At 43.7% G+C, this 17,218-nt stretch overlaps 2 protein-coding genes and 1 long non-coding RNA gene across 7 annotated transcripts; 1 reads left to right on the top strand and 2 right to left on the bottom strand.

The window, feature by feature from the left end:
• Positions 1 to 3,764: 3,764 nt before the first annotated feature.
• Positions 3,765 to 10,772, bottom strand: LOC131890629 (uncharacterized). 2 transcript variants are annotated; one of them, XR_009374336.1, is made up of 3 exons: positions 9,991 to 10,772; positions 6,042 to 6,158; positions 3,765 to 5,978 (listed from the first exon to the last, which is right to left on the bottom strand). It is a non-coding gene; the product is annotated as an uncharacterized LOC131890629 (long non-coding RNA). The 2 variants fall into 2 exon arrangements; XR_009374335.1 differs by having other exon boundaries at positions 10,509 to 10,767.
• A 72-nt stretch (positions 10,773 to 10,844) lies between these two features.
• Positions 10,845 to 14,180, top strand: LOC131890625 (high affinity cGMP-specific 3',5'-cyclic phosphodiesterase 9A-like). 4 transcript variants are annotated; one of them, XM_059240020.1, is made up of 8 exons: positions 10,848 to 11,203; positions 11,592 to 11,709; positions 11,870 to 11,956; positions 12,636 to 12,823; positions 12,900 to 13,050; positions 13,427 to 13,645; positions 13,716 to 13,844; positions 13,930 to 14,180. In XM_059240020.1, the coding sequence occupies exons 2-8, from the start codon at positions 11,626 to 11,628 to the stop codon at positions 14,026 to 14,028; spliced, it is 957 nt and encodes a 318-aa protein (XP_059096003.1). In that variant the 5' UTR covers positions 10,848 to 11,203; positions 11,592 to 11,625; the 3' UTR covers positions 14,029 to 14,180. The 4 variants fall into 4 exon arrangements, with proteins under 4 accessions (XP_059096005.1, XP_059096003.1, XP_059096006.1 ...); XM_059240021.1 differs by lacking the exon at positions 10,848 to 11,203 and adding an exon at positions 11,269 to 11,463; XM_059240022.1 differs by lacking the exon at positions 11,870 to 11,956 and having other exon boundaries at positions 10,845 to 11,203.
• On the bottom strand, positions 14,136 to 16,989 carry LOC131890627 (ubiquitin-conjugating enzyme E2 H-like). Its single transcript, XM_059240025.1, has 4 exons — positions 16,496 to 16,989; positions 15,379 to 15,557; positions 15,119 to 15,257; positions 14,136 to 15,044 (listed from the first exon to the last, which is right to left on the bottom strand). The coding sequence occupies exons 1-4, from the start codon at positions 16,712 to 16,714 to the stop codon at positions 15,030 to 15,032; spliced, it is 552 nt and encodes a 183-aa protein (XP_059096008.1). The 5' UTR covers positions 16,715 to 16,989; the 3' UTR covers positions 14,136 to 15,029.
• Between the last annotated feature and the right edge of the window lie 229 nt (positions 16,990 to 17,218).

Here is a 17,218-nt window from a genome sequence, read left to right on the forward strand (position 1 = left end):
AATAGGTTAACAACCGAAATGTATAGGTAGAGCGTCAGTTTTCCATTATGTTACCCTTGGTTCGATCCTTGGCATGCCAAGCCCCAGTCTCTTTGTGGTAGTTGAACTACAACATGAGATGTTGCTTTAACAACTTAATTGCCGAACCTGCGGTCGTTCCCGAGGGTAAGGTAAGAATTAATGACAGCTGATATGATGGAGCGAGAATATCTCTTCTTTGGGATACCCATCATCAGATGACAGTCCGAGCGAGAGAGCTGCCTTCTGACAACGTAAAAAACAATCAATGAGTTAAAATTCATTTCATGCAAAGTTTGGAGGGGGCACGACTTTTAAACCTGTCCTACGATTGAGCTGAAATTTGAAGGGACAACAAGGAAGAATCATTCGAAAAATTTCGACTCAAATGAACATGCCAATTTTCGACCTTGGTGTCCTTGTCCATGTTCTCTGCGTTCATGTTTTGCCTAATGATCATAATATATTTCAATGCAAAGCCAATTTACTTGCTTTTTTAAATCTATTTGATCTCAGCCATCGACTTTTTTTCAGTCCACCCCACTTATAGATTTTTCAAAAATTTGAAATTTTCAGACACAGACCAGCAAAGAAATTTCAAATTATAGAAACGTCCTAGTTTGACACAAAACGCAGCCCATATCGTAACAGTAAGAATGGTAGGGGACAAAAACTTGAGAATGCGTCAAGTCAATATGAATTCAGAAATATCAATTTTTGTAGAATGTATTGTGTCCAAAGCAATCATTTACGACGGTGACCATTAACATTAATATCACGTGAGTAATATCAAAACATTCGTTTAACATTATGATTTTTTGTGTTTTAAATAGTCAACATGAGTTAAAATATACCTTACAGATACGAGAAATTATAAAGTAATCATATTCAAGAGCATAAGTTCTTAACTGCTCAAGGTCATAAATGATATTGGACTCAATTTTGAATGTAATAATTTTTATAACTTGGTTCAACTTTACGTAGGCTGAGAAACAATACAATCTCTAGGATCTCATTTGTTGGCCAGACTTTTGTAACACATGTCTGAGCAACAAAGCATTAGCCAGTGAATCTTACCTGAAATGAATATTTGACGTCTGGATTTAACCAACAAGGCTTAGAAGGTTGCTTGTTGTGGGCCTCAATAGTGGCTTATTTTCTACTTTCAAGTGTCCCAAACTAAGTGGGAAAGACCCCACACATGACTTGCGCACTCTACTGGGGAGAGTGAGTGTAAACCACAATTGTGACCATTTCAAATGCATCGCTCACTTTCTGTATAAAAATAAGGGCTCATCCAGATATGAAGAACAAAATTCATATTTTGATTCAACGCAAAATGTTTTGCTCCCCAACTCTGGAAAATGGGCATTTGATGGTGTTTGAGCGTCGTTATACTATACATGAATAGTGCCGCCGAGTAGAAGCTAGACAAGTAGCTCCTTATTTTCTTCTTCTTCTTTTGGATGTCCACTCTTGTCAAGGGTTCTTAGTCACCATCTTGTTCTTCTCCGAGTTTCCCTTGTTCTCCAACACTCTCAAGGGGATTTTCACTAGTTCGCCACTTTTTTCCTTGGGATCTATGTAAAGCTGCTAACCATTCAGTCAAGAGACGAAAGGAATGTGAGTAGAGTACGGGTATTAGCCGAGGTTCAAGCCTGGTTTTAAGGATGGACGGAGTTAATTTTACTCACGAGACGCTGAATAAATCTATGTATTGGTGTCCCAGTGTTAATGCAACAATGGACACGAAGCATTAAGTCGATAGGCCTCATGCACATAGTTTGTAGGCAACGAAGGCGACTAAGACGTCAAGCTGGATTCATCGCTCTCCCACTTGCTCTCTTCCTCCCTCCCTCGAGTCATTCATGACTGAATAGTCAGCAAGCAAATCCCCTTTGGTTCACTTCGCTCTTGGGTGAATAAATCTTGTGTGATTTTGATGGAGAGGCTTTCCCAGAGAAGGAATATCAGATTATGACCATAATGATACAATCTAAATGGTCAGCAAATTTTCCCCCTCTCTCCTTACTTCTTTTTCTTCTGTTCTTACTCTTTCATCCTTTTTCCTTCTCTCTCTTCTTTTTGGCGGCATCCTTCGTTGCCATTGGTACAGCTTGCCACTAGATGTCTGAATGTAACAAACAATCTTGTGTGGAGCCATTTGTACGCAATGCTTGAGACTGCATTGGAGAGCCGATACTTACTTGGCAATGGTCATACGAAGTTGGGCATTGTTCTGAGAGATGTAATTCCCCGGTAAGTGGCTGCTATCCTGGTAAAAGGAGAGGAGGACTTGAGATATGGACTGCTCCTTGGGATAACATGGAATCTTGGAACATGTGCTTCAGGCGGTAGTTAGAAAATATTCAATCAAAAGACGTGCGCTACTCATTCGGAAGAATCATGTTCGTGACCTACTTGAGCCTTTTTGGCCTTCTTGGGTTGTCCATTTCATAACCACAATGAAGAGCGATCTAGAGATAGAAAAGAGAGAGAGAGAGAGAGCCATCCAGAGCTATTCAATCGATCTTCAGTATTTTGTTCGAAGCAGGATAACCCGGGTGCTTGGCCAAGATTTAAGCATCCCAGCTGCCAAGCAAAAGATGACCAAAGGGTCCAAAAGGAAGCCATCGAGGTCAAGAAAGGCAACCCCTCTTCGCAGATGTGAGTTCTTACCACGGCATTACAAGATTAGGAAGTTCAATGTTTGATTCCACGTCGCCTCATGAGCAGTACTGTATGTAAGTGTGACCTAATTATTCAGGCACCTGCAGGTATCGTACTTTGGGCTCCAATTCTCGAGCCGATGTTCGGGGTTGTTCTGGAAGAAGATCTATTTACATACATAATGGCTTGCTCCTGCCATGGTTTCTCTGTGTGTGTTTTTCTAGCCACGCAAATAAATTGGGTTTATTTGACTGAGATCGCAGAGAAATTTCTCATTCACGTTTCGTTGGGAGAAAGCTTTTGGCCAAACTCAATGTTCAGAAGCCAAGGTTCAGGAAAGATCGAGGATGATCATCTGAGAAAGAATAAAAATGATGCTCTTCGACGTACTCAACGCCTCGATCAAGAAGCAGAAAGAAGCGCTTCTTGAGTGAGGCTCTCACTATGTAGCAAGTCAGTGGCTCGTAAGACTACTACATACACAATAAAAGCGATCAATTTTCTTTTTTTTCTTTGCCTTCACATATCTCACACAACATCCTATCACTGAAGAACGGCGTCGTGCATGCAAGATGGGACTAGCCAAGGAAAATCCATGGCTGGCTTACGGTTCTTGTGGGTAAGCTTCTCCTGCTAGACTTCAAGGATCATTTTTTCGGCCCGAGAGGTTATACCAGAGGAGCTCGAGGCCTTTTAGCTCTTACAGCTGGTGGCTGCGTGGCCTGAGATGGTCAAGTCTGGGGATATCAATCATTTTGTGTCGTTGTTGGTCAAAGGGCTAATTTTTCATAAAGCTGACTTCCGACGACTGTAATGTTTTTCTTCATTAACTTGCACTTCAAGATGTTATCGTTTTTTTACTACAACGTGAACTTACTTGCTGTGAATTATTGAATCTGCACTTAAATTGGTGCGAAATATATTCAATTACAATTACGTACTTGCCAACTTTGTCGACGCCAGAAAGTCTGCAGAGATAATGAATCCATTTCAACTGGATTTATATTGCAAAATGCCATCATTGGTATCAAAAACATCCCAAGACTTTTATGACAAAACAATGAAAATTTCGACAGTTGTAGTCTTCTTGGTGATACAATGTATTCAATTGGAAAAAAAATTAAAGTAGTTTACCACATAAATAAACTAAAAGATAATGGAAATAGATCCATAAAGATCGTGAAAATAAATTCATAAAGATCATATCAACAGAAAAAAGCAAAAATAATGGATAGAAAGGAAATCGACATACTAAAGCTGCGAGTGATACCAAAGCTTGTGGGCCAAAACTGATCAAGAGATTGACAACGTATTTGTGATTGCAATATCTCCATCACATTGTTACTCTGAGTTCAAATATGATTACTTACCATTATTTGGAAAGCTCTATCAGTTTCAGGATTTTTCGAATAAGTTACAAAGGTGGTTACAAACAAATGCATTCTTTATATGTTCGTACCGATCCGAAATCGCTTTTTTTGCATATATATACACACTTTTATATAGTTGAACGGACCTAAATTTGCCTCGAACAAGGCACATCTATGGTTAATCACTGGGCCAGAAATTTGAGGACCCGTCCAACTCAATTCTGGGAGTGCGAAAAAACGCAAAATCCGGGAACTAGCGAAACCCGGTATCAAGCAATTGTTTGATAGGAACATTGGCAGGACGTTCTCCCTTTTCATCTTGAGCGATATCGGCGAAGCCTGGCCCGTGGTTGCCTTTCCTCCTCTTTTCTCGGGTGGATCCTCCAAGTACGAATACCAATATGGATGAACGTACGTAGTCCGTGTGAATGAGGGCTTTGCGTAAGAGCCGGCGCCTTCGTTCCACCGTCCGAAGAGCGGTTGGTTCTGAGTCCTTTCACCATTAGATCCATCTTGTGGGTCTTCGAAGCTCAGGCAGAGACATCGTCGCAGTCGTTCTTCTCCCACGAAGTCGTGCAACGTATCATCCTCCTAACCTCAGTTGGCCTTCTTTCCACGCGTCAACAGATTTGGGTCCGAGGCGAGATCGTCTCGTTCTCGTGGACTGGTTCCACCGGGGCCCCTTTGTGTGCTAATGGGGCGAACAACCAATCTGACTTACGTACCACAAAAAAAAGATAGACTGGATATATTAGCACACAGTCAGTCTTCAGAGAGTAGGCGAGTGAGTAAGTGGGTGAGTGAGTGAGTGAGTGACTAGCTGGTGAACAAACCTTCTCTCTTGCTTGCTTGCTTGCATCTTCTCTCTCTCGTTCTTTCCCGTTCGGAGTTTGGATGAACATTCCACTGTATTCACATCATATACCATTGTGAACAACCAATGGCCTTGCTAGACTCATTATGGACAAGTGAAAGAGGGTCCCAGGTCCAACATCTTCAAACATCATTTTCGACATGAAGACACTTGTGCGGTGGAGAAGGTTGAAGTGGCCTATTTTATCTGAAAGGATGATGTTTCTCTAGGATTCCAAAGTACGACAAGAAAATTCTTGTGCATCTCATAGTAGAGCACAATGAACACAGGGACGACGGAGGAGTGTAGCAAGATCCTTCAATCATTAGTGCTTGAGCCAATTTGGCACCTCGGAAAATGACATTGATGCATCGGCTCAGTCAGGACATTCTTGATCCAACGTGTTTGTGTTTGAGCCGTCTCGGTGGCGAAGATTCTTGGAGGCTTTTCAAATGATAGTGCAAATTGAAGAGCACCTCACTTGAATGTGCCACAAAAAGCTTTTCCAAACGAAACACATCAGAGGATCAATTCACCTCACCATTGTCAGACTAGGTGGTTGCGGTATTGCAGGGGAGAATTCTTCACGAAATGGTGGTCGTCCTTTTGCTTGCCCATGTTTATCTTCATTGTGTGTGATTGCTAGAGCTTGCATTTGTGACACTTTGTTGGCGCTTGATCGCTTCGCCCTCGCAAACAAAAGACTTCAAAGACCTTTGGATCTTCCTTTTTGGCTAGTTGTCGACGACAGCACAAATACAAAAAGCAATTTTCGACGCGCTCCCCTACATAGTCTGGTACTTGAGAAAGGTACTTTTCCGTGTTAATAACGTCACTTCTTCAAGACACCAATCGGAATCCGAACGAATCATCCCAGTTGGAGTGGAGCGTTGTGTTGTACAAGTTTCCTTCCCCCTTCCTGACCGCAATGAAGCATGGAAGTTACTAAAGTTGCTAATGTACATTCGTACTTTCAATTCCTTGGTCTTCCTACATTGACAAAGATGGTTAGCTCCGTTCGTGGATCAGAGGATTGTCGTCTCTTGACATAATTTTTGGGTTCCGCTCTGCAAGTGGGAATGTGTCAAAAATTGAAAAGTTATCTAACTCAGTGACGACAACAAGCTTACCAGTGGATCTTCGTTTTGCTCCACACTTTAGGCCCAAAATTTGAAGAAACGCAAAAACGGCAATTTTTGACACTGCCTCAAGGCTCGTTAGCCAGAGGCCAATCCCTCAAAGAAGACCTAAAAGGAGAAAAATGCCCGAGTAGACTTTTTGCTATACAAAGCAGGCGAACTGAATCTATCACCACCTCTGATTCCGATTGTATTCTACCTTCACAATCTCGATTCAGCTCTCCACTGTAGCTCTCTCTCTCACTCAAGCCCTCAATAGACGGTCTGATTTGACGTTAACTTCCTGCGTCTCAAAGTGTTACGGAAAGAAGAGACGAAAGAAGGGTGAAAGACGTATATCCCAAAGGAACCTGTCCGATCTCACGGATTTGCAAACCGCTATATCAGCGATTAACAAAATCGTAGCTGTTCCTGTCTGTGTAAAATCAAATTACGTTCTCAGTTCACCCTTTCATCCATTCACAGGCTTTTGTGTGGTGGCTGTCAGAGAAGAACAGGGATCCAAGAACGCCTGAAGAAAAGAAACCTTGCCAGGTGGAAGAAGAAGAAATGTGAGAAGTGAGGTGTTGAAGAAAGGTGCTCCAAGACGACGATGAGGTAGTGGCATTGGAACAAGCCAAAAAAAGTTGAAGGCGGCAAAGTCACTTTCAAAAGTGAGATTCAGGCCCGGATAAACGTGGAGCATTTCATCGTAGAAAAAGTTGTTGTTGTTGATGGTGCTGGTGGAGCAGAAAGGGGAGAAGAATAAGAAGCAAACGAATAAGAAGGGGACGACGGTTGGAACCTCATGTCCTTGGAAGTCAGAGAAAGAATTCCAGGGGATTCTTCACTCTGAGTATAGGTTGCTGTGGAGCAAGAAAACCAACGAAAGAACACCGACCAAAATAGTCGAGGATAACGAAGAAACGCCAAAGATCTAGGAGTTGTATTTGTACACGTAGCTGTTCAGTCCGTAGAACAGTTGTATCTGTCTCCATGTAGGAGTTGGGTTTTGGGAGGGATTGAGGACGAGAGACCCAAGAAGATGCGTAAGGGGATCAAGTATGCTGCTACGCCTGGTATGTGACTTCCTAAGTTGGGGGTGGAATGGATTTAGAACTGATGTAAGATGACTCCATGCAAAGCCTATTTTATTAGGAAATCTCTTTCTCCATCTGTCATCGGCTTGTTTCCATCTGGGTGACAGCAGGGGTCTGTTGAAGCCAAGGAAAAAGACTCAATTGGATATTTTGGACCGTGTTCCATTAGAGTGCTCCGTTTGGTTCTTGGATCTTTTGTCGTCGAGAATGTCGTCGTCGACGTTGTTGTCGACGACCATGCCGTCCTCCTCGCCGTCTTTAAAGAGATGCAAAGAAAGGACGAAGAAAAGGAGAACAACTCCTCGAGCAAGAAGAACTATTCACCTCACAATGCTAGTCACTTCTGACAGCCTTGGAGAGACCACTATCCCTATCGAGAGGAGAAACGACTATAAGACGACTATGAGAAGTACATTGACTAGCTGGAGAGAACCAGGATTGGCATCTTTTCCCTTAAGCTTCGAGCTCCATTCCCTCCATCCTTATTGGGAAAAGTCCAAGACGGCGTAGCGAGAGACCAAAGATAAACAATTTGACAATGCCAGTCTCACACTTCTGTTGCGCTATCTCAGAGCGCAAGGTGTTCAAATGCCACCATTGAATTGGATTTTTCCGATCCTGACTGAAAAGTGCCAGATCAGTACAGACATTACCTACAACGTACTACAAACTATCATCGAAATGAAATGAGACGGAGGGGCCTCATCCTTGGCAATCCGTCAGAAATAATGAAGGCAAATGGCGTGGTCTCCCATGTCTCCTCATCCACAGGAACAATTCGCCTAGTGACTTTTGCACTACTACCTATGTATGGGGGGGAGCAATCCCTTGGGAGAGCATTTGTTATTGCGCATTCGTGACTTCCATTACTTTAAAAACTTTGCTCACTCAAAACTTTTTGCTGAGGTTGTGGGATCGTCCTTCCCTTGATTGAAGGCTCTTGAAGCCCGTCCTACAACATGCAAGAAACGCAAGACGAGGTCGAGGATAAGACAATGAAGGTGTTATTTTTCATATTCCTCGTGTTTGTGGCACTCCTTGTCATCTTGACGTGCATTTGGAAAATCGTTAAATTGATTGCTCTGTATAAAATGGAAAGCCGAATCGAGGAATTAGAGCAATCTCTCGCTGGAGTGGGTGGTCTAGAGGGATTAGCTCGAGGCACTGTAGGAGGCACCCAGCCAAAGCTTATTGTGTCGCCCAAGGAGGCCAGGACCCTAAGGAGACTTTCGATATTAGCTGGCTTTGACAAGAGCTGGTCCAATCTCGGGTTCTCGCGGAGGAAGTCAGGCAACTCCTCGGGATCCACGCTCAAATCAGCACTCCTCTCCACATTTAAGAAAGGCTCGTCAACCATTAATATTGTTAATGATACCAGTACATCCCATTTGAATGGAACCAGTGAGGATCTGAGAGCTGAGAATCAAAATCCTAATGAGATTAACCTCACCCGATTCAGCAAGTCTGCCGAGTCGCTGCCCAATGGGAAGGCTAATTCTATCAAGGAAACGTGCCAGGCTCATGTACACTACCATCATCCACAGCAGTACCATCAACAGCCAAAATATCAACACCAGTCTCACCATCACGTGGTGGAATCACGGCAAAGATCCCCTTCCCCCATTTTGGACGCAAATCATTCGCCGGTACGAATAGCCAGCACTTCGTTCACCTCATGTGCCATTCACGGCCATCGAAGGCCTTCAGTCGACGAAAGCAATCTTATGAATCAAGCCTCCCAGCTCAACAACGCCAGTCCTTTATCTTCCTCTTGGTCTCAGGACGAGGAAGATGTCACCTCTTCGCCCGCTCCACCGTGCAACACCGAAACAATGCCAGAGCACACGCCCCATTGGGTGGAGTGCACCAATCCGTACCACGTTCATCCGCGACCCATGATCATCCCTGATCACATACATCAATGTCATTGCGGCGCCTCTTTTCCTGCCTTGGATTCCACTAAGTCATCCTGCAATACTGATGCACGGCGGGAATCATGCCGACAGGCTTGTAGCTTGTCCCAACCCAACATTGTGGAGCCCCATCATAGTTCCGGTGATGAGAACTGTTATGCCTTGACACCCCCTCCACGTCGCACGACGACCATTCTGTCATCGTCATCGGGCAGTCACCGACGAAGCCTACAACTTCCAGATTTTGATAAAATTGAAGTCTCTGGTTTACGTGAGCCGTTATACTCTCAGTGCAAAAAGAACACTTCGAACTCTTGGACATGTGCTCAGAATGGCTCCAAATCGCTTGATCCCGAATAGATTACGTACTTGTGTGTTTGTAACTTATTTGATAACAGTAAAATGCTCTGTGCACGTGCCAACAAAATGAAACCATCTGATACCATAACGAGCCTTATCTGCACAACTTAGCAATTTTACCTAGTTTTCTTTGGTTTATCCAGAACGACGATGTGCGAAATCGATGCTTTCTAAGTAGAACTTTTGATGGACAAAAGCAAATGTGAAAATGGTCGGAGACAAGAACTGGTGAATGTATTTGAGAGTGGCAACAATTTGTGCCCTTCCGAAACGTTCATATGTCCATTATCCTTCATGGCCGGTTAACGTTCTCTCCCATTTACGTTTCCGTAATACCTTAACGTACCGCCAGATTTTCGTCTCGAAATCATTCAATGCAAATGAGGCAAGCTATTCGATATTTTGTATTTTTGGGACAGTTTCAGTTCAAGAACTAGGGAAGATAATTAACGAACTACGATGCACTAAGCTTACAATCATTAAGACTCAAGGGAATTCAGATTTTCATTTCAATAGTTCCAATTACGTTTTTCTTTCTTCACTGAACTAATCTGAACAAAGTCGTTTCACATACTACATACTACTCACATGTGACGTGACGAAGAGACCCAGGTGTACCTTGGGAATATGTTGGAGTGCAAGGAGTACTAATGGAAAAAGAATGAATCTCGAATGTGACAGATTTTTGTGATAAACATCAGTCTTGAGCATGCCCGAGAATCTCGAGCATGTGACATGATCCGAATTTTGAAATTCAGACGCCTGGAATGTATCTTCTGGAACTCGCTGTCAAGTCATTAATCTGATGGGTGATCGAAGCTCCGAGTCGAGCGTTCCAGCCCGCAAAAAAAGACCTTGTGTAGTCGATCCACGCTTGCGTGGGTCATGAACAACAAAGAGGAAAAGTACTGCACATGACTTGAGCCCTGTTAAGGCTTGTCAAGCCTTGTATACCGCAGTGTGTACGTGCTGTTGTAAGAAAGTAATAAGTGGGCATGAGTGAGCATAGAGGGTTATGTGCCAGTCACAGCGCTAGAACTCCTTCACTCGGACTGGCTGTTTGGATGGATGGAGTATGCTGTAATGGTGTTAGAGCATTGACGAACCTTCTGCTGTTTACATGAACGGCGATCTTAGTAGGCGGAGCACTTTCCTGAAGTGGTATGGTCGAGGTCTGGGTACATACGGGGAACACTAGTGAATGGAGTTGAACTCAACTATAGAAGTACGGTACGTGTGCAAGTCGTAGAGACCGAAGGCTCAGATTCACCCTAATTGTGTGTCGACTGGCCGTGGAGGCGTACGAACGAGCGATCCTCCCCCCAGTCTATGGAACTGGCTTACTTCTGCGACTAACACGAGTTGCACGAGTAGTAGTAGTAGCAGTAGTTGTATTAGTAGTAGTAGTAGTAGTAGTAGTAGTCGCCCTAGTAGTACCTCTCTGTTTCACAAAACATGCCTGTGACAGGCGAGTTGTTATACATTCCATGAGAAGTTGTTGAGCATGCCTAGCTCGCTCAGTGTAAACAAAGATTGCTTGAGGAAGATCCTAAGCAGAACAATCGGAATCTCTCTTCTATCTACGTAACTCCTCAAAGCAAGTGTTGAGTTTTGTTCAACAGACACATAGCCGAAGGATGGCTGCACCAAGTTCCGAAATCAAGTTGGGAAAAGAGTCCATGGTGTAAGAATCGAGTCCTAAATGCTGTCCGGTCCATCCTGATCATTGGTTTCCCGATCCTAACACGATTTGTGGAGTGGAATCGATTGATTAACGACTACGACTCTTTGAAACAATAGGGTGAGCTGATAAGATATCAAGACTACGTACGTCCTTGGGCGATTGACTTCAGATGTCTCTTTTTCCGCTCCTCTACGGTCGAACTTGACTACGATCCTAAGCTTTGAACGATACGGTTCGGTCTGATAGGAACAGTTCTCTTGGCACCAAGATCAGTGACATTGTTAGTATGCAAAACAAATTGAACGACATGTGAAAAGTGGGTTTAATTTGGTTGCACGGAAATGGTTACAGTTTTTATTGACGCCATATCAAAAAAGGTACGCAACAATTGCGTCACAGGAAAAACTTTCAGGATATTCAACTAATGACATGACCTACCCGAAATCAGATATCAAGTGTGTCCATGCCTGGAACAGGTTTTAAGTACATTCCTTTTTACTTTTAGAACTAATCCAGAGCACAACACGTACTCAATCACCATGAGCTCCAAAAATACGCGAAGAAAAGTTCAAACCAGTTTGAGCAGTCCAGAAATTGATATCTGGAGCTTGGACACAAATCAAGTAAGTGCCAACGCCAAGATTTAAAAAGTTATGCTCTGTCTAAGGTGCACTAATTGCATTGTCAGCACGTGCCCAAGGCCCATGCTCCACTCAGGGTTTGACTCGCGATGAGTAGATCGTACGCGAGAAGAAATGAACGATATTTTATTCCATGTTTTAGATGAAAAAACTCATGCTGGAAATGTACGAAGAGCTAGAGTTGCTTCAAATTCTACGCATCGATTCCTCATGCATTTCCCGTTTTCTGGTAAGCAATTTACCTTACACTCTGCTGACAAAAGGTGCTTAATGATCCACAAATGAAGCATCATCAACTATCAACTGAGCCGACCCTTAATAAAATAATTTATTTTGAAAACTAACTCTCACATGACAACAATTATTGGACCATATTAGACTTGAGTCAAACCTATTTCACAAATTAGACCGGATATGGCAGGCAAGCGCTCACTGAAAGCTGTTGGGAGGGACTACAAGAGCAATAAAAGTGTAGTGCAGCTTTGAAAGGCACAAATGAATGGCAAATTTCTCCTATATTCTTCACAAAGATGTTGGAGAGCAAAGCCTCCCTGGTTGTGAAATGAGACATGAAAGTATTTACTTTCATAGACAGAGGGAGTAAAAGTCGAAATACTTTTTTGCGCGGAAGTTATCAAAGGCGAAAAGGCACGTGAAAAAGGTGTTTAAAATGCATTTTTACTATTACAATCAATAGCTTTCACATAAAAAGGTGTTTCATCTGAAACTTAAAATGAACTTGAAGAGGTGTATTCAATCACTGGAAAATGAGGTCAGAGTTACATTTGTATCTGCCCTTGTCGATGTATCATTTCTAACGGCTGCTGTTTACTTTACACTTGTTAAGACAATAATGCATGGGTGCTATCAAATTTGTATGGCGTTAATTGCTGTAATTGGGATTTCAGGATGCCGTAGAAGGATATTATCACTCCAATCCATTTCACAATTTTCGTCATTCCTTCTGCGTCACGCAAATGATGTTCGTCATGATTCAGGAGCTGACCCTGAGCAAATACTTCCAGCCTTTAGAATTGGCCGCTTTATTAACGGCTTGCATTTGCCACGACCTTGACCATCCCGGCCTCAACAACACGTGCGTATTAGCGAGGACAAGAACAACACAAAAACACTAGCTTATTGTCATCCTTTCGTTGGTCTCTATCGTTTAGTTATCAGATCAATGCAAAAACTGAATTGGCCAGACGATTCCGGGACAAATCCCCGTTGGAAAACCATCATGCCGAGATGGCCTCGTGTATCTTGGATGATGTCAACTTGTTTCAGCATCTTTCATTGTCGCAACAAAAAGAAATAAAAGAGGTAGGCAACATGTTCGTACATTCGGGAGGCTTCAATTCTGTGACAAAAAGCTAAATGTAACTGGAGAGGAAAGCTCGAAGCTAATCCCACATTAGCTCAAAACCCCGAAAACCTCTGGAACTGTTTCCATTCCACATTTCCTGTCCTTCCATTCCATGTTGAAATTGAGCCTTGTCGCTTCCTTTTCAACATTGAAAAGCAAGTGGGAACGTTGGATCGAAATCAAAGGCTCAACGAGATTTCCTCTCAACTTTCAAGCCATCAGTTAAATATCATCTTTCAAAAGGATCTTTGCAAATCCGGAAAGAAAAAAATTTACTAGCGGACACAAATATGATTTCGAGATATTAATTCCTGTCTTTGCTCCTTGACGCAGGATATTACTTTCTTAATACTATCGACGGACATGTCCCGGCACAATGATATCTTGGGTCAGTTTGTGGCAATTGCGGACCAATTCGATTTCAACAATCCTCGACACCGATCAATTTGCAAAAGTATGCTAATTAAGGCTTGTGATGTTTCTAATGAGTGCCGACCAGTCAATACCTCAGAAAAATGGGTTGATTGCCTGTTGGAAGAATACTTCAACCAGGTATGAGTCTCATTTCACTCCGTTATGAAACAAAATCTTCACGAGTAGTCCTTTCACTTCGTTATTGTAGAGTGACTTAGAAAAATCGAGTGGACTTCCCTATGCCCCGCATATGGACCGTGACAAGGTGACCAAAGCCAATTCTCAAGTTGGCTTCATTAGTGCCATTCTCATTCCCATGTTTCAATCTCTGACACGCGTAAGTTTCGGTCGTTACCATGAGACGTTTTTTGTTTGTTCCTCGGATTGAAGAGCTCAAGTATCCACTTGATCCACTCTTTCAGGTCTTCCCCAGCATTGAAACTTTGTTACTGAAGAACTTGCGAGAGGCTTTATCACACTACGAGACTCAGGATCAATTAAAGGGCGACAACACTACGTAGAAGAAACAAGAACTAATTGAACGATTTCGTACATAGCAAGAGCCCTCAGGATACAAAACGTACAACCGGGTGTCACATAAATAACAACAGTACACTAGACAACCCGATCTTGATTATATATAGAGAGAGATTTATTAAAGATGATTCAGTAATTATAGCCTCGTTATTGCGAGCCGAGCTCTTGCTTCTTCTCCTAGAGTGAGAATCCGCCAGCCCTGTCTGACGACCATGTTTGAAGTTGTTGCCGAGGATTGGCCAAATCAAGAACGCCTCGATAAACGTAAAGATAATTACGATGAATAATTTGCGTCCTCAGATTGGCCAAACTTTCTCCATCCCAAGATGATCAAACTCAATTCGGGCGTCAAGTGGTTGGATGTGATCAATTCTTTCAATGATGAGCTATTGGTGAGAGCGAGCCAATTTTAGATTGGTTTGTGGCACTGTATTTACAAATCACAAGCAAGTGATGGGTGAAGCCGGGGGTGATCATGGATAGTGGAGAAAATCCCTATTTTTTGCATACGTTTGTGGAACGTGAGAATGGCACCATATGGAAGTGAGGGTAAAATGGATTAAAATAGTTCGAGAAATCACCCACCACTTTGAGTAGGAGGAAACAAGAGGAAGAAACAAACGAAAAGTGCTCGTCCTCGAGCGAACGAGCAGAGCGAAGGTTTTTCTTCAATCTTCTTAATAATAGTCACACATCTTCGTACACTTGTTTGGTGGTTTGAGTAATCGCCCGAAGCATCACACACTAGTTCATATCACTCCAGGTTTGATGGGCAGTTCGGCCATTTTAAGTACGTGACGACTTACTGCGAAGTCGCTCATCCCCTTTTGATTTGGTGGCCTTTAATGTCCAGCGGAATCAGAATTGTATCACCTGCACATTTGGAGTGTCTGGGACGAAGCTTCATAGGCTGCATTGTTGTCGTTAGCGTGGTAGTCTCTTGGGTGGCATGCCCTTCGGGCTAGACCACGGCCAGGGCTCAATGTTACAACTCCATATCCTGCCAAATTTTCATTGGTTAATGATATGAGATCTCATTCTCGAGATTGAGCAACGCTCAATTTGGACTATTACCTGTGCCTCATCTTCCGAGAAATCGCTCATACTCGATTCACTGGAGCTGTTCACCTCGTTTCCGGCTTGAAGGCGAAGAGCCTCCTCTGAAGCGTATTTCTTGACGTAATCACTTACTTTTTTCCTGTAGTCTTCAGGTCTATAACAAATGAGATGATGAACATCCATGAATATCATAAGATGGCAACACAACCATTATTATTATTATTATCATTAACATTGTTACTAATACTGTTACTAGAACCATTATTTGATGTTACCTATGGAGAAACATGGCTGCTGCATCTCCATTGAGAGGATCTGTCGGATTGGGATAGGTCAGGAGTTGTGGCAGAAAGCTTTCAAATATATTGGACAAGTCATAAAGGGCGGTCCATGCTTGGTTGATGACATCCAAACATACCGTGCCAGACACCTCGTCTATATTGGGGTGATATACCTGAAACATTCATTAAACTCGCTCAGAATTTGCATCACTAATTTACTCTCGACATTTCCTTCCCAGTGCTCGATTTGGCCGCCAATCCACCGATTTTATGATAACTCCCTTAAAACTAGTTTGGGCAACCATTTTGGCGTTATCTTTACTGCATGGAGCATTACCATAATATTCTTGGCCCCCTCTATTTTTTGACCTGGCCTTGGCCGTTTCATGTACCACGGCCTCCCTTCCGTTCTGTATCAAGTGGTAAGGCCTTGAGCCGACGACAGCTTGTGGCTCCTCGTCCTCATCGCCCTGCTTCTCTGTTCTCTTTCTCCTTGCCCTACTTCCACTTGAGCGTGATCCCTTTTTCAGTGGGCCAAGTTCGTGGCTGAAGGTCTACACGCCGTGTCGGTACGTGCGCAAGAACACTTGCCCGTCCTGGTTTGAGGGCACAGCTGGATCAACCCATGATCAACCCAACCTCACACAACATACACATGGCCCTCAAAGCAAACTCGGGCTGGGGTTTCTCTTTCACTCGTGGGTCGAGAAGCAGGACAGCCGTATGCTGGATGCGCAGAGGGCTGCTCAGCTGGCTCTTGTTGATTGTCAGGCAGACAGACAGCCAGGCTAGTTAGTGGCTTGGCTTGGCATGGCCAGGCCAAACAAAGGAGAGAAAGAACATTAGAAACAGGCCAAAGCTAGGCTAAGCCCTGGCTTAGCCATAGTCTGAGTGCGCGTGTCAAGCTACGGGCGCAGAACAGAGAGACCAGCTGAGCAATAATGACAGCATTATTTGTCAGCCCCAGTCCTGCTACTACGATGTCTTGTACGTAGATCCACTCCAGCTCCTGTTCCCAGCCACAAAGAGCCAGACCGCAGACAAAGGCCAAAAACCAACCCACCTACACCTACATCCGATGTAATGTTGACGAAATAAATCCTAGTCTTACTTTGTTCATGAACCCAATGGATGGACTCTTGAAGGGATATTGCTCGGGGAGGTGGACGCGCACATTCCAGATTCCCCCTTCGTAGGCGGTGCCCTTGGGCCCGAAGAACTTGACCACAAACTCGTCTAATCCGCCCAGAATGGTCACTTCATGTTTGCTTTCGATCAATTTGATCACATCGGTGTCCATGCGTCGTTTTCCAGCCGACGGGGACGACATCTTGATCAACGTGAACAACGAAGATTCAAGATGAAGCGAGATGTAATATTGTCGCTCTTCAAAGACACACCCAACACTTGTATTGTCCCAGAATCGTCACCTACAGCAACCTCAAACCCCAGTCATGCTTTCAAAGTGTTGCTTTAGAACCCGCACACGCCGTTCGTTCCACGCCTCTAACACGATATTGAGCTCGAGTTTTGTTTCCATAACACGTCTAACCTCAGTCAGGGCTAGCCAGGACTATTCGACAGTAAGCACACACGCACCAAGCGAGTCTTGCCAGCAATGTGACTCCTTCTTAGTTGCCTGCCCGTGTCTTCTTTCGTCTCCGCCCGATTCCCTTTGCTTCCTCCTCCTTTTTCCTCCGAGTTGGACCCAACCCGACCGACTCATCTGAGAGGACCGCTGCTCGAACGGGCGGGTTCACCAAAGCTGACGGCTACCAGGCTTTGTCCCTCAGCGCGTGGCGTTCATTTCTTTGGCATCCAACAGAATGAGAGG

This window comes from Tigriopus californicus, chromosome 11 (genome assembly GCF_007210705.1).
Source record: "Tigriopus californicus strain San Diego chromosome 11, Tcal_SD_v2.1, whole genome shotgun sequence".
In the NCBI taxonomy this organism is placed as follows: domain Eukaryota; kingdom Metazoa; phylum Arthropoda; class Copepoda; order Harpacticoida; family Harpacticidae; genus Tigriopus; species Tigriopus californicus.

What these genes read in the sequence shown, in the direction of transcription:
- LOC131890625 (XM_059240020.1), top strand. Translation starts at nt 11,626, where the DNA reads ATGAGCTCCAAAAATACGCGAAGAAAAGTTCAAACCAGTTTGAGCAGT. An exon ending in CATCCCGGCCTCAACAACAC is followed by an intron (nt 12,824 to 12,899) that starts GTGCGTATTAGC and finishes TCTATCGTTTAG; the next exon opens with TTATCAGATCAATGCAAAAA. An exon ending in TGGAAGAATACTTCAACCAG is followed by an intron (nt 13,646 to 13,715) that starts GTATGAGTCTCA and finishes TCGTTATTGTAG; the next exon opens with AGTGACTTAGAAAAATCGAG.
- LOC131890627 (XM_059240025.1), bottom strand. Translation starts at nt 16,714, where the DNA reads ATGTCGTCCCCGTCGGCTGGAAAACGACGCATGGACACCGATGTGATC. An exon ending in CCATTGGGTTCATGAACAAA is followed by an intron (nt 15,558 to 16,495) that starts GTAAGACTAGGA and finishes TGAATGTTTCAG; the next exon opens with GTATATCACCCCAATATAGA. An exon ending in GCAGCCATGTTTCTCCATAG is followed by an intron (nt 15,258 to 15,378) that starts GTAACATCAAAT and finishes CATTTGTTATAG; the next exon opens with ACCTGAAGACTACAGGAAAA.